At 35.8% G+C, this 12,758-nt stretch overlaps 2 protein-coding genes and 1 pseudogene across 7 annotated transcripts in view; all 3 read right to left on the bottom strand.

The window, feature by feature from the left end:
- The window catches only part of LOC149774510 (eukaryotic translation initiation factor 4 gamma 3-like), an 86,402-nt gene that overhangs the window by 20,475 nt on the left and 53,169 nt on the right, over positions 1 to 12,758 (bottom strand). For all 6 annotated transcript variants that reach the window (XM_089945260.1, XM_089945261.1, XM_089945258.1 and 3 more), the window contains 9 exons: positions 11,743 to 11,983; positions 8,062 to 8,195; positions 6,968 to 7,060; positions 4,674 to 4,862; positions 4,206 to 4,343; positions 2,315 to 2,374; positions 1,359 to 1,502; positions 820 to 899; positions 97 to 253 (listed from right to left, as the gene is read on the bottom strand). In XM_089945260.1, coding sequence (XP_089801386.1) covers positions 97 to 253; positions 820 to 899; positions 1,359 to 1,502; positions 2,315 to 2,374; positions 4,206 to 4,343; positions 4,674 to 4,862; positions 6,968 to 7,060; positions 8,062 to 8,195; positions 11,743 to 11,983 — 1,236 coding nt within the window. The remainder of the gene's footprint in view (positions 1 to 96; positions 254 to 819; positions 900 to 1,358; positions 1,503 to 2,314; positions 2,375 to 4,205; positions 4,344 to 4,673; positions 4,863 to 6,967; positions 7,061 to 8,061; positions 8,196 to 11,742; positions 11,984 to 12,758) is intronic.
- On the bottom strand, positions 8,847 to 9,537 carry LOC149774513 (uncharacterized). The gene is made up of 3 exons (XM_089945280.1): positions 9,403 to 9,537; positions 9,168 to 9,295; positions 8,847 to 8,982 (listed from the first exon to the last, which is right to left on the bottom strand). Exons 1-3 carry the CDS (start codon positions 9,523 to 9,525, stop codon positions 8,847 to 8,849), a joined length of 387 nt encoding a protein of 128 aa, XP_089801406.1. The 5' UTR covers positions 9,526 to 9,537.
- On the bottom strand, positions 9,666 to 10,420 carry LOC149774512 (uncharacterized; annotated as a pseudogene).

The following is a 12,758-nucleotide window of genomic DNA, read 5'->3' as shown; positions in this document are numbered from 1 at the left end:
ATATACCTTTAATAAACAAGCACTCAAGTTTAGGCCTCGTCTTCAACCAGAAATCAAGTGAACTTTTAAAACAATACACACAAAACATGTACTTACTTTGGCCTTGTCAGTTTCAAGTTCCTTGCCTATGGTTTTGAGCAATCTGCAAAGGCACTCCAAATTTTCCTCATCCTTTGTTCGCAAAAGTTTGAAGACACAGTCGTGCATGATATTTTCTGTGAGCATTTTCAGCTTAAACAATTCACCTATAAACCTGTTGAAAGAGAAAGCAAAGCTGCATTAAATACACATAATACACACCATACCCTTCGTAAATAAAAACCTTTAACCCAAACCTCACCTTAAAACTAATTTAAAAAAAGAAAACCTGCAACAATGCCCTGCCCTAAAAGTAGCACCTTTCTCTTCACCTGCTTGTGTAGGCAAAACTGCTGACAATGCCACTGTGGTCAAAAACTGGCTGATATGGGCTAAACAAAATTAACTAAAACATGTTGATCACACAGTCAAAGCTATTCCAAAAACATCTCAGAAATGTTTCTAATATGTAGAATAAGAACAAATATTGGATGCTCTCCATCAAACCTGCCAATTACATTTCAGGATGGATATGAATCATACAAAGTGGGACTCTTACTATTAAGGTACAATTTGTGCTATAAAATGGGTATCTTGGTGTATTAAATGTTTATTAATAACATGCAGCCAAAAAACCTTTTAAAAAAAGAGCAATTAGGACTCGACATTCCATGACAAATTCCTGAATCTCATGAACTGTATTGTGAGAAAGCTTGAGCAGGTTCAAGAGAACAAGTATACCTTATATTTCCTAGAGATCTCCTTTTGGCTTTTGTTTCTTCATCTTCCAGTTCTTCCTTCATCTGCTGCTTTTGTTCCTCCTGAAAGGATAATTTTGAGCCTGTTGTAAAGTCAAAGCAATATCAAATGCTCAAGAAAACCATCATCCCTGCATCTATTGTCATTTTATTGGCACATGCTGCAAGAACAATTTAGGCTCGATGCAAGAAAGGCTCCAGCCTATAAATTTATGTAGTTTGTCTTCAATTTAGTGATTAACACTCAATACAATTGTTTGGGAAACTACTGAGCTGCAAACCCTTCAATAACTTTATCAATATTTTGCCACAAGTCAGACCATTTTCAGTCAGATGAAATAAAACCTGTGCTATTTTCATCTTGGAAAACATGTTTGAGAAGTTGTATACTTTAACAATCAAGTGAAACGGTCCACATCTCAATTTTTATGTTAAAATAAACAACAACAAAAACAGCATAGCAGCAACATTATAAAGCCAACACTTAATCTTTTTTCAACTCTTGCTCAACTCGTCTCTTACCGTAGTAGCCTTCTCTATCTCCTTCCTCTTGGAATCAAATTCTTTCTCTGAAGAATTGGCCTTTTCAAATTCCCGTTGACATCTTGTTAAAAGCAAGGCTCGGAAGTTGACATCTCCCTGCTTACTTTCTGCTGGGACTTTAAACTACAATGAATAGAAGGGCATGAACTGTTTGTTGTAAATTAAAGTTTCAGGTCTGTAAATGTTTGAACTCATTTTTATTTTTTTATAAACAAAAAAAACAGACTTGTGGAACTTCCCTCTATGCACATTTTGTTGCCTGCAATTCTTTTTTTGATGTTTCTCATTGATTTTTCTGATTTACACAAGACGAATGTTTTCAAAAAGAATTCTCCACCACCTTAGTCACAAAAAGTAAATATCTATTCCTCTTAAGTTGTAGAAAAAAAAATAGATTACTATTCAACATTTTCATGTCCAGATTTTTTTCCCTTCCGAAGATTCGTGCTATGTATAAACTGACAGATCACATGTCAACGATCACGCTAACAAGCATTCTAATGGACAGCTAACAAACTAAAACAGCTAGGTGCGGATCAAATGTCTTTTGGTGGTTATACAATAGCATGCCCAAATGAGTAGAGTTAGGCATCTGGATAGAACTGTCCTTGTTCATTAGATTAGAGCCGATATAGTTCCTTAAATTTTTTTTACAAAAATATTCAGCTAATTTCATACAATTTTCATAATATTTTTAAAGGTCAGGTTATATTCACTCAATCATCTTTTATTTTCAAAGAAATAATGGCAAAGCATTATCAGTTTAATCAAGTCATCCACTCTGATACCACAAACCTTGCGATTAAATTTAGACTCTCAGACAAAATCAAATTTTCCTCTTTCATGTGGAGCTGCAACAGGACAAATGCTTCAAATAATTTAACTACTAAAATAGCTTCTGTATATAAGGATTTACCTGCTTTCAAATTACTTACCATAGATAAACATCTGCACATATTGGCATAGGCTACACTAAATCCTGGCTCACTAATAGCCTGAAATTAGAAAATAATAATAATAATAATAATAAATTTGTGCTTCAGCATACATTATAACACCTCGCAACCCCAGGGGGTATTTTTGGTATTGCTATCAGTGGCCAATAAAGCATAATTTGCAAGCACAATGTGTATTTATAACATACATGCCAAAATTGCAGCACCTACTACAAAGATCTGTAGCTAGTCTTTCAACAGGCAAAATCCAAATGAATTACAGCCAGAATACAAACACAGAATGATGAAAATTTATTTGTAGTCAGCACCCTTTTTAACTAGCATATGTATAACTTTCACTGAATGATTGTGAACTGAGAATCAGACATAAGCATGATCAGTATTAAAATACTCGCATTAAAAGTTCATAAAGCAATGCTTTGTCCTTTTTTCTGATCTGATTTTATAACTTCAAAACATCCACTGCTCTAACATTGAACATCATACAATATCCACAACTCATCCCGTAAAACATTTAGATTGATATCTGGCACCATTGTCTCTAAAAGTATAGAGTGGTCCAGCAAGTAGCCTATCAAGACAAAAAATCTGAGGAAAAGTTCAAATTTAAAGAAACTTGTCTGTTTTTATTGGAAATGGGTCATAAAAAGTTCATATATATATATATATATATATATATATATAAATATAAAATAAAGTGCTCTTGCCCTATTATAATGCAATTAAAGAGATAATAAAAATGATAAAACTATTCTTATTACTTTGTTTTTATTTTTCAATGTATCCAAAAAAGCATGAGCTGCATGCATAAAATGTAATTTGGTGAGAAAAAAGCATCATCATTATGCCAAAACTGTCATGGTTGGCATGTATGTCACCAGTTTTTTGTTGCAAACTGTAGACTTCCTAAGGTTAAAAATATTCCCAAAGTTGATATGTACATCTAACTGAGATGGTTGTGCCCAGGACTTGAAGTACTTAGTACATTATATGAACTACATTATAATATACATGTTTTAAAAAAAAAAAATCCTACCTACCCAGTGCAATAGTAAATGCGTTTTTTTACTGCATAATATGGTTGGTTAATATAAAAATAAAACATAACAGCAAATGTACATCTTACAGTAATCGTATCTGCAGAGATTAAGCTTTGTCTAAAATCTGGACTTTGAACACGTCCAAAGATATTCCATGGAACGTGACAAGTTTAACAACATCCAAAGTACCTGGTAAGGTGAAATTGTACATTAAATTCAACAACTCTTTCAATGCATTAAAGCTTCAACATACAGTTTAGGCTGAACAAGAGTCTCAAGTGGAACCTGAAAGCACTCACCGGACATCTGCCTAACAGCCAAATGCAAGAGTAGTTGCCCATGAAATCCATGTCAAGAATATACTTTCTGAAAAAATGTCTTCCGATGCTGTCATTAAAACATGTTAAGAATACAATTCTCGCACTAATCCCAGAATGCTCCCAGTAAAACTGTCTACAAATTGGTCAGTTTAACTAGTCTGAATACATTATGCATGATGGATGAAGGACCATATAATAAGCACTTAGCCACAAATGACCCAAAAATATAAAACTAATGAAAGTCCCACAGCTCATCAATGGTAATACATTAAGTCCCTGACCAGGTATGGTCAATATACATAAACACATGCAGGAAAAGTAAAGCATTAACATCATTTTATAGATCTTGTTGCATTACACATTTATTAGATCAGTTTTTGAACAGCTGTGGAAAAATGGATTTGGACAAACAAAATATTAACATGGATGGACAGCTGTTAAACAATGTGCCCCATTTGGACTTGGCAGTGTAGCCATAATAAAACATGTCATAAAAGTCAAACAACTTACTTTTTCAAACACAAGGTCAATCACACTTTTGAGGCGGGCTTCAGTGTCAATTTCAAGTGCCTGCATTTTAGCTACCAGTGTTTGGAACTTCTGTGGTGTAAGCTTATTAAGAATAGATCGAACCTTCTTGAACAGCTCCTGTAAAATAAAATAATTTTGTGTTTATGTATTTCCAACATTACTGTGGTTTTCTCTATTAGCTTCTTAAATCTGCTCACCTTATATTTCAGCTTACACTAATATTCAATACAACGTTTGCAAGTATAGCATATTTTAAATGTTACTGATCTGAACCACATTTTACATATGAATACTGAACAAATTTTCACCAACCCATTCAAATCAAGAATGGAATTAGGTAAGCTTTTGCTTTATGTTTCTTAACTTAGAAAATACTGAAATGTATTTAATTGATTTGGGTTAATTATTAAAAGAAATGAAGTATAATCTTCATTAACTTGAACTTACTTCACTCTTTATGTCCACCTCACCCTGCTCTATCTTTTCAGCTCGATGCCCAGGTTTCCAGGCCTCTTTGGCATGATGCAGCTCAATGTCTTTTTGTATTGAAAGGTTTATGTGCTTTGCCTGAGTTGCACTTCCTCCAGGACCACCCCTACCTCGCTGACCACTCGCTCTGCGTGGAACTCCACCCGACTGCAAGCAGAAAGCCATCAAATTTTATCACGACACTATGTGAATATAAATAATAATAATAATGAAGACTTTGTATAGCGCCTTATCTTTAGAAGCTCTAAACGCTTTACAATAAACACCTATAAAATAAAAAAACTGATATGATTACAAAAACAAACACCATAAAATTGGAAAAAATAAAAAACATGCTGAAAATATTTAAGGGTGGAAACATTAGGTCTTTAAGTTTGTTCTTGCAGTCAAAATAAGTGAGTTTTAAGAGCACTCTTGAATGGGATCACTGCCTTTGTGCCTAAGTTAAACTCTGAATATAAACTTGAAAAGTACAAAAGATGCAAAAGACATCTATCAAACCATTAAAAATTCTTAAGTATTGTTAGATTTAACCAATATATTAGACAACCAGTTAGCTCATTCAACCCCCGAGGTTTTTGTCGTGTTTGCCTAAAATGTGCGTAGTAAAGACATTTGGGGGGCTATTTCTGAATATATCGCAATTCATTGGCTTTCAACAGATTTTCCATGAGACTAATGCCTAGTTGTATTGGAAACATCATTTTCCATTGGTTATTTTGCTTGCACATGTGCAGAAGGGTTAAAGTTGAAGTTCTTTATTGTTTTTATTATTTTATATTTTTGCTTAATGGACTCTTGATTTTCGCAATTTATTCCAAATGCCCACCTTATCTTAGTTTTTGCAAAGAATCGCCTGTCTCTGTGCAGTTAAGACCGGTTTGCCTTTGATCTGAGGCCAAAAGGTATAAAATCCGGACACAAAATCGCATTCCGATCTAGAGAAAATTTTGGGAGGAAAAAAAAAGTGGGTCCAAAAAATGAGGTTTTTCCCTCTGTATTTTGTAGTACAACTAGAACTTCCAGATTATTTGGTATTTTAGAGCCGTATGTCTTTTTTTTTTTAATACCATCCACGTTGGTGTATCTTAAATGACCATGATGCTGCAGAGCTCAGAAGTAGGGTACAGCCTCATCACGCCTACAGATGGGATCGGGGCAGAATCAGTTAAAGGCACCCAGATGCAACTTCTGCTGCAGACCTGCTAAACCTGACGAGTCCGTCTCAGTAAGGCAGTTGATTTTTTCCGTAAGATTTACCAGTTTTCAGTAAGGTGTAACAAAATATCATTAACTGGTATTATAAAGCTGGAAAACGTAATTACAAGTTCAACGAATCGACGATAATCATGTAAAAAGTTTGTAAATTATGTGCTGACTGTATTTACCAGTAGTACAATTGCACAAACTCTAGTTCCAAACCCTATGCAGCTCAATGGCTTGTTGCTATCCCTCAACTTGACAATTCTTTTCCCTTTTCCATTTCACATGACGACAATCCTATCTCCTGCCACGAGACAGACAACACAAATTGGCACGCGATTTCCAATAAATGTAACTGTGTCCTTCCAAGTTTTTATTCACAAGAATCTGAATACTCCTTTTTATTCTTCTGATTTGATTATTAACACTTTGCTAGATGCTTATTTTCCATTTCGTCATCGACAAGAATCACTTTCTGGACACCATTTAAAAAACATTCTACAATCAAGCTTATTAATGCAGATGCTTTGCAGGAACAAATAGGTGCAGTTTAAAGCATCTGGGGTGGTGATGAAAAGTTAGTCTGGTTCCCTGACTAATTTCACTAATAAGACGAAACCCAAACACGAATGAACCAATTTTCTGGATTTTTCGGCAACGCTCATTTTTCCGTAATTTTTGCTAGTATGAACCAAGTCTGTATTTTAAGGGTAATTTTCATAAGACACGGCAAAAGTCGTAAGAGTCTGCTGTTCAGGTCTATCAGTCATCTGAAATGTTTTAATGCATTCTTCCTTAGGTTTCCTCAACCAGCTTCAATAGCAGTACCATACTTTAATGGCATTTGAACCATCTCTGCTTCTAAATGGGAATGACCTAGAAATTCTAACAGAAACACTACAAACTGGTCTACAACAAATTACCATCAACAAAAACTAGTAAGGAGACATTTCTGGCTTTATAGGTATGATTCTGCCAGACACCTAGATCATAACACCAAGTTGTCATCACTATTTGTCAATTATGTTAAGTAAAGTAACAATACATACCCGATTTGGACCACCAGACCATACATATCTGGGTGTAAAGTCCACAAAGCTGCTGCCCTCTGCAAAATCTCTGTTCGCAGGTCGTAAACTGGGCTGGAAAAAATAACAAATATTATATACAATATTATGAAAAAATGTAAAATAAATAGTTCATTTTCAACATAATAACAAATGTTCATCCCAAACCTTGAATTTCTGGGAATCTTCAGCTCTCAAAAATATTACATTTAACAATGCATATCATTTAACACAAAATACTTTTTTAAAACATCTAACATGTATGCAGACTTTATAAGTGTTCCATTTTTCACTCATCTCTAACAAAAATAAAAATACAATTTGTCCACATCTCATCCATTATAATGTTCATACCAATGTTTGCTCAGAAAAGTTGAATTCACAAGTATCAGAAAAATGCATTTTCTTTCTTTAAAAGCCAAAATCCAAATTTTGATTGCCATAAGTATGAACATTTGGGAGGGGGAAGGGGGTCCTGAACGTGTTTAGGAATATTCTTTTAGAACAAATCATAATCTATTAGAACAGTGTATACAGAAGATGAGGTATATAAAAGAAGACAATCCATAAACAACAGCAAAGTGCTGCATATATGATAACCCTTTTAACTCAATTATGATCAGAATCAAGTGCACACAAGCAATGAAAAGTAAAGAAATTGTTGTTGAAATTCAGAACCATCTGGTAAATTAACAAACAACTTCAAAGATCCTATGCAGCCAACTGTAAAATGCAGAAATAAAATTTAATGCAAAGTTTCTTTAAGAAATATTTAAGAAAAATATTATATTGTACACTTTTTTGTCCACCTGGAACCTGGGTAACATTATTTCAACGAGAGGAAGCAGAATCACATTTTTCAGATATATTTACTCTTGCCACAAGTTATTTCACAAGGCCATGTGTTCACTATATATAGCAATCTACGTACTCAATAGTGTAGAGATGGGATGGTCCTGCAGTTTATCACAAGTAAATACCGATACAGCAGTCAAAACGAGGCATAAAAAGGTTCTATATGATACAAAAACTATGCCCGAGGGTAACATTTTTTGTGTGTTCAAACTTCTGTTTACCTTTTCAATAATGATGTCTGGGATATCTGGAAGATCAAGTGGCTTCAACGTAGACTCCGGGGCATTCTGCAGCTGTAGAAGAAAGTCTCTGTCGTACTGCTTTTTACCTTCATGATTGATCGGAGACCACTGGTCTGAAACCAGATCAAAACAGAATAAAAGCATGTCCACATATTACTTCCCCGCCCCCTTCTTTTCAGGTTTTAGAAACATTTTTAACACTGGCAACAACATGCAACGAAAATGCCTTTCCCAAAGACAGCACGGAGACAATCCCAGACTGACCCAAGTTGCAAGGCAGGCACCAAACCTATTACCCTTGAGTTTTAAGTCCGTGCTCTACAAACTGACCTACTATTTCTTTTAATTTATCGTTCATAACATACATCCTCATAAAAATAATCTTCATATCAATAATTGTTTCAATCTAAGTGCATACATGCCAAGTTTTCTGGAACCAAATCAGGGAGATTAGCCTAACGACTATTTTCCTCATAAGTTTAAGTGTGAAAGTGCAGATCGTACCACATTCAAGTATTATAACTATATGAATAATACTTACTCATTATTTTTGTTATGTTATTTTCTTAATCTCACAAAAATTATTTAAGAATCTTCACAAGAATCACTGGTTCAAAAAATAATGGCACTGGAACACTCAAACCTAAGCTTCTTTTTCTCAACATGTCTTGGTTGTCTTTCAGTCTTGAAGAGATGCTCCTTTTGTTACAATGCACAAATCATTTGAAGGTCTGAGCTCAAAACAGTCACACTTTGTATTTATCTTACACGGTATTAGTGATAGTTTTTCCACAGTGGTCTGTCTGACTCTTCCTCAACATGCTGAAACAGCGCTCAGGGTCTGCATTACGGAGTGGCAAGCTGAGTGCTGCCATAGAGAGCTTCACTAGATTTGGGAATCTGGGTTTCTTCAAGGAAACTCTTCTCATGTCTACCCAGAAGACATCCAATGGTATTTCTCCCTGAGTGAAACTGGGCAGGTCTGAGGCTGGGGAGAGCTGGAAGTCCCTGAAATCATCTGCAAGTTGACACTGTTTGTCAGTTGCTGTAACCAGTTTGTCACTCAGTTGAAGCACAGCTTCTACTCAAATCTCCTATCAGGATTCAGGTAACCAAGGGCCTTCAGGGTCTGGTCATTGAATATAAACTTGGCTAGCATCTTTGCTGTAACTTCCTCATAGAAAGACCTCACACTCCTAAAGAAGGAGCTCAGCTGGGTTGGAGAAATGTTACCTGGGTTGTTGTGAACAAAACATCTGGCTTCCATACCCTCTGCTAACAAACAGTTGTCATTGTTGGTTTTCTGGTGACAAAGTTGACCTCTGTAATGTTGGCTGATCCAGTGATAACACTCATCTTCACAAACTTTATAATGAAGTTCCAAAAAATTCGTTTCATCTCCACATGGAGGTATCCCACCATAGCATCACCAGCCTGGAACATGGTGTTAAAGTAATTCAGTGGTTCCATGATGTATAGAAGAAAGTAATATGTCAGTTTCATCTCGGGGGTTTTTTAAGGTTCTCCACAGGTCTGTTCACTCTTCTCCCAGTCTTCACAGCATATCCATGGCTCTGGAAATATTACTGAAGAGCTGGCCACTGTTGAAGGAAGTGTGCAATGCATTTCTCGAGTGACAGCCACCTTGTGCTACAATGCTTGACCATTTTGTACTCCTCAGTGTTGGTAAACTGTAGGAATTCTTTATACACCTCTCTGTGCTTGAAACTAAGTTCTTCAACTGGGACAGCCAATTTCTTCAAACCATTCTGTGTACATGTACTGGCCAAATGGCCGATACAACCAAAGTCGATTACATTTGGTTGCTGTTCACGAACTCTGGAGGGAGAGAATTTTTCTTTCCAACCATTACATTTGCAATGTCACTTATATCCTACGAGGTTCTTCCATGGAATCTGTCTGTCTCTTAAAGATTTCTTGAAGACAGTTGAAAAGGTTTTCACCAGTTCCAATATTGCAATTGGGCATAAGCCAGGAATTTGGTTGTCACTCTGTGAATGTCACTGTCAAAAACCCATACAAGAATTGCTACACACTTTTCATCACCACTGTCATTAGACTCATCCATCATCACTGAGAAAGGGTTTTCCTTGCAGAGTAAAGTTACTTGATTGTCATACATTGGACCCAGTGCATTGTTAACAATGTTTGTTACCTTAGTTCTTTTGCAGTGAAATTTCTGAGCAATTTGCTAGTCAGGAAACAATCTTACACTAAAATGATCAGCAACCAAGAATGATAAATTATGCTCTGCCACAAAGTTAGCAAACAGAACCTCAGCTTTAGTGACACTCTCTACTGATGTTGGCGCAAACATCTGTGTTTCTTTAGGCACATTATGTTTGCAATGTGCTGTGTACTTTTCAAGTGTCTTGTAAGATTATTTTTTCCCCCACTAGAAATGATCAAATGTGTGTTGCAAGCTGTGCAGTATGCAAAGCTTTCTCCCTACGCTCCACACATTTAAATTTGCCTTTCCAAGCATAGTTGAACTTGCAAACATTTTTTTCCTTTGAATCCGTTAGTGGACGTTTTGACATGGCACCAGAATTTTCTTAATAATCCCAGAAGTAGTTGTAGAAATATACATTAATTTTTATGTGTTTGGTGATTCGCCTCCAGAAAGGCGCACTACATACTGTACAACAGCAAAGGCCAATAATATTCCAATTGTGATGCGTCTCCTTCCACTGCCATATTGCTCCATGTGAACAAATCTAATTCAGTCAATAATTCTCAATGGGGACAAATTACATCCAAGGTTTATTTCTCGATTTGACGGAAAAGGCAGAGAATATTCTGAATGTAATAATATACTGACGGATTACGGTAGTCATGAACAATGTATTGAAGGTTTTAGCTGGAAATACATATGCTTGGCAGTTTTGTTATTTCTGGGAGATCTAGTTGGCAAATCGATAGATCAAAAGATGGAGTCGAAAATCAAAATGACTCCCGGACAATTCAGGAGACATGGCATGTATGCAAGTGCCTTCAAAATGTACTTAGTGGACACTTAACGATGGCTGGCCATAAATTAGTAAGAAAGCTCAATGATACAAGCACTTTAAAAACAAATTAAAGCCACACACTGTCAAAATACAAAGGTTTCAAGCCGGGACCAGTTCTAAGGCTCATGGCATCAAAATGTCAACTCTTATTTTGATAAAGTTGTATTTTATTGGGGGGAAAAGGGACTAGCTGAAGGCTTATTGGTTAGAATTCTCCTCGTTAACTAGTTAATTGTAATTTATTCACTATAAGCTAAGTATGCATTTTGTACTGAAAAAATACTAAAGAATCCAATGAAAGACTTCATGGCAAGTACAAAATGTACAGCCCTTGTGGTGACTCTTCCTCTCCACCCTTTCCAACCATGTCTAAGTTTTTACCACATCATACTTAAACACTGCCTACATAATGTACAAATGACAAAGCTGATGCCAAACTGTACGTTCTAGCAATGGAAGTCTAAAAACTGACCAATTTTATTAAGTTTATAAACTTGATATTTTTTTCAGAGGTGAAGGCATGCAAGTGAGATTATTGTTTTGCACAGAAAGTATCAGGTGCACTCTGGCCATATTAAATTTTCTTCCATTAAAATTTGTAATTCATTTATTAAGTTCATCGTCCTACCTTCCTTGTACTTGTACTTGAGCTTCAGCTTTTCATTCTTCTCATTTTCGACGGCTACGCTCATATCACTACTATCCACATTTTCAATGGTAATATCCACCGTATCCACAACTTCCTCATTCACAATAGGTGGTGGTGGGTTCGTTTCCGTAGCAACGACCTTGTCTTGGTTTTTGGTACCTTCAGTAGGATCCTTGTTTTCTTTCTCTACCACAGGTAATGCAGCTTCTGTCTCTGTGGGCTAAAATAATCAAACAGCAAATAATAATAAAAATAGTTATGGTTTTGCTTGATTAATTTCAAGGGATTTGACTGCAAAAGCCTTGCAGAAATTATAATAATATTATTAATAGTACTGTTATTATCATCTCTGCTGTTATTTTTTTTTGTATGGAAACAGATCTTGTAAGAATGAGAGCTTTCTTTTTCAATAACTGTGTATACACACAGTGTGCTACTTTCAAGTCCCATTGGCCTATAATACTGCTATCAAACACACTCCTGCACCCTTAATATCTGAAGTTGTTAGATGAATATGCCTGAAAATTCAACAGGGCCTTTTTTAGTACACCCGTCCAGTCCAAACTGTCAAAGTAAAGCCCCAAACAAACTGGAATGCACTCCTTGTCAAGTACCCACTGGGCAGTAACTAAATTCATGATGGACACTATATGATGTGATGGCACTAAACAGACATGGGGAACACCATATGTCCTCTCCACTTGTACGGTGGGGACAGAAAAAGACAAGATGCCAATCTTTCTTAGATAACCATGATATCTATCAAGGCTGTGGCAACAAGAAACAAAAAAATACTACTCAACTGGTTGTACATTTACTGCTGTTCTTCGCAATCTACTACTGCTGCGCCTCCTTTTCTTCCTCATGGTTGTGCAACAATATTTCAGAATTCCAAAACTGTACCAGTCCCATATATTAAAAGTAAAGTTGGATCACATAATCCAAATCTTGCAAAATCAGGAAAACATCAAGTCATCATTCACAACAATATTTCC

This window comes from Sinohyriopsis cumingii, unplaced genomic scaffold (genome assembly GCF_028554795.1).
Source record: "Sinohyriopsis cumingii isolate HCF-2022 unplaced genomic scaffold, ASM2855479v2 utg000229l, whole genome shotgun sequence".
Taxonomy (NCBI): Eukaryota; Metazoa; Mollusca; class Bivalvia; order Unionida; family Unionidae; genus Sinohyriopsis; species Sinohyriopsis cumingii.
This window is presented reverse-complemented; position numbering and strand designations above follow the sequence as displayed.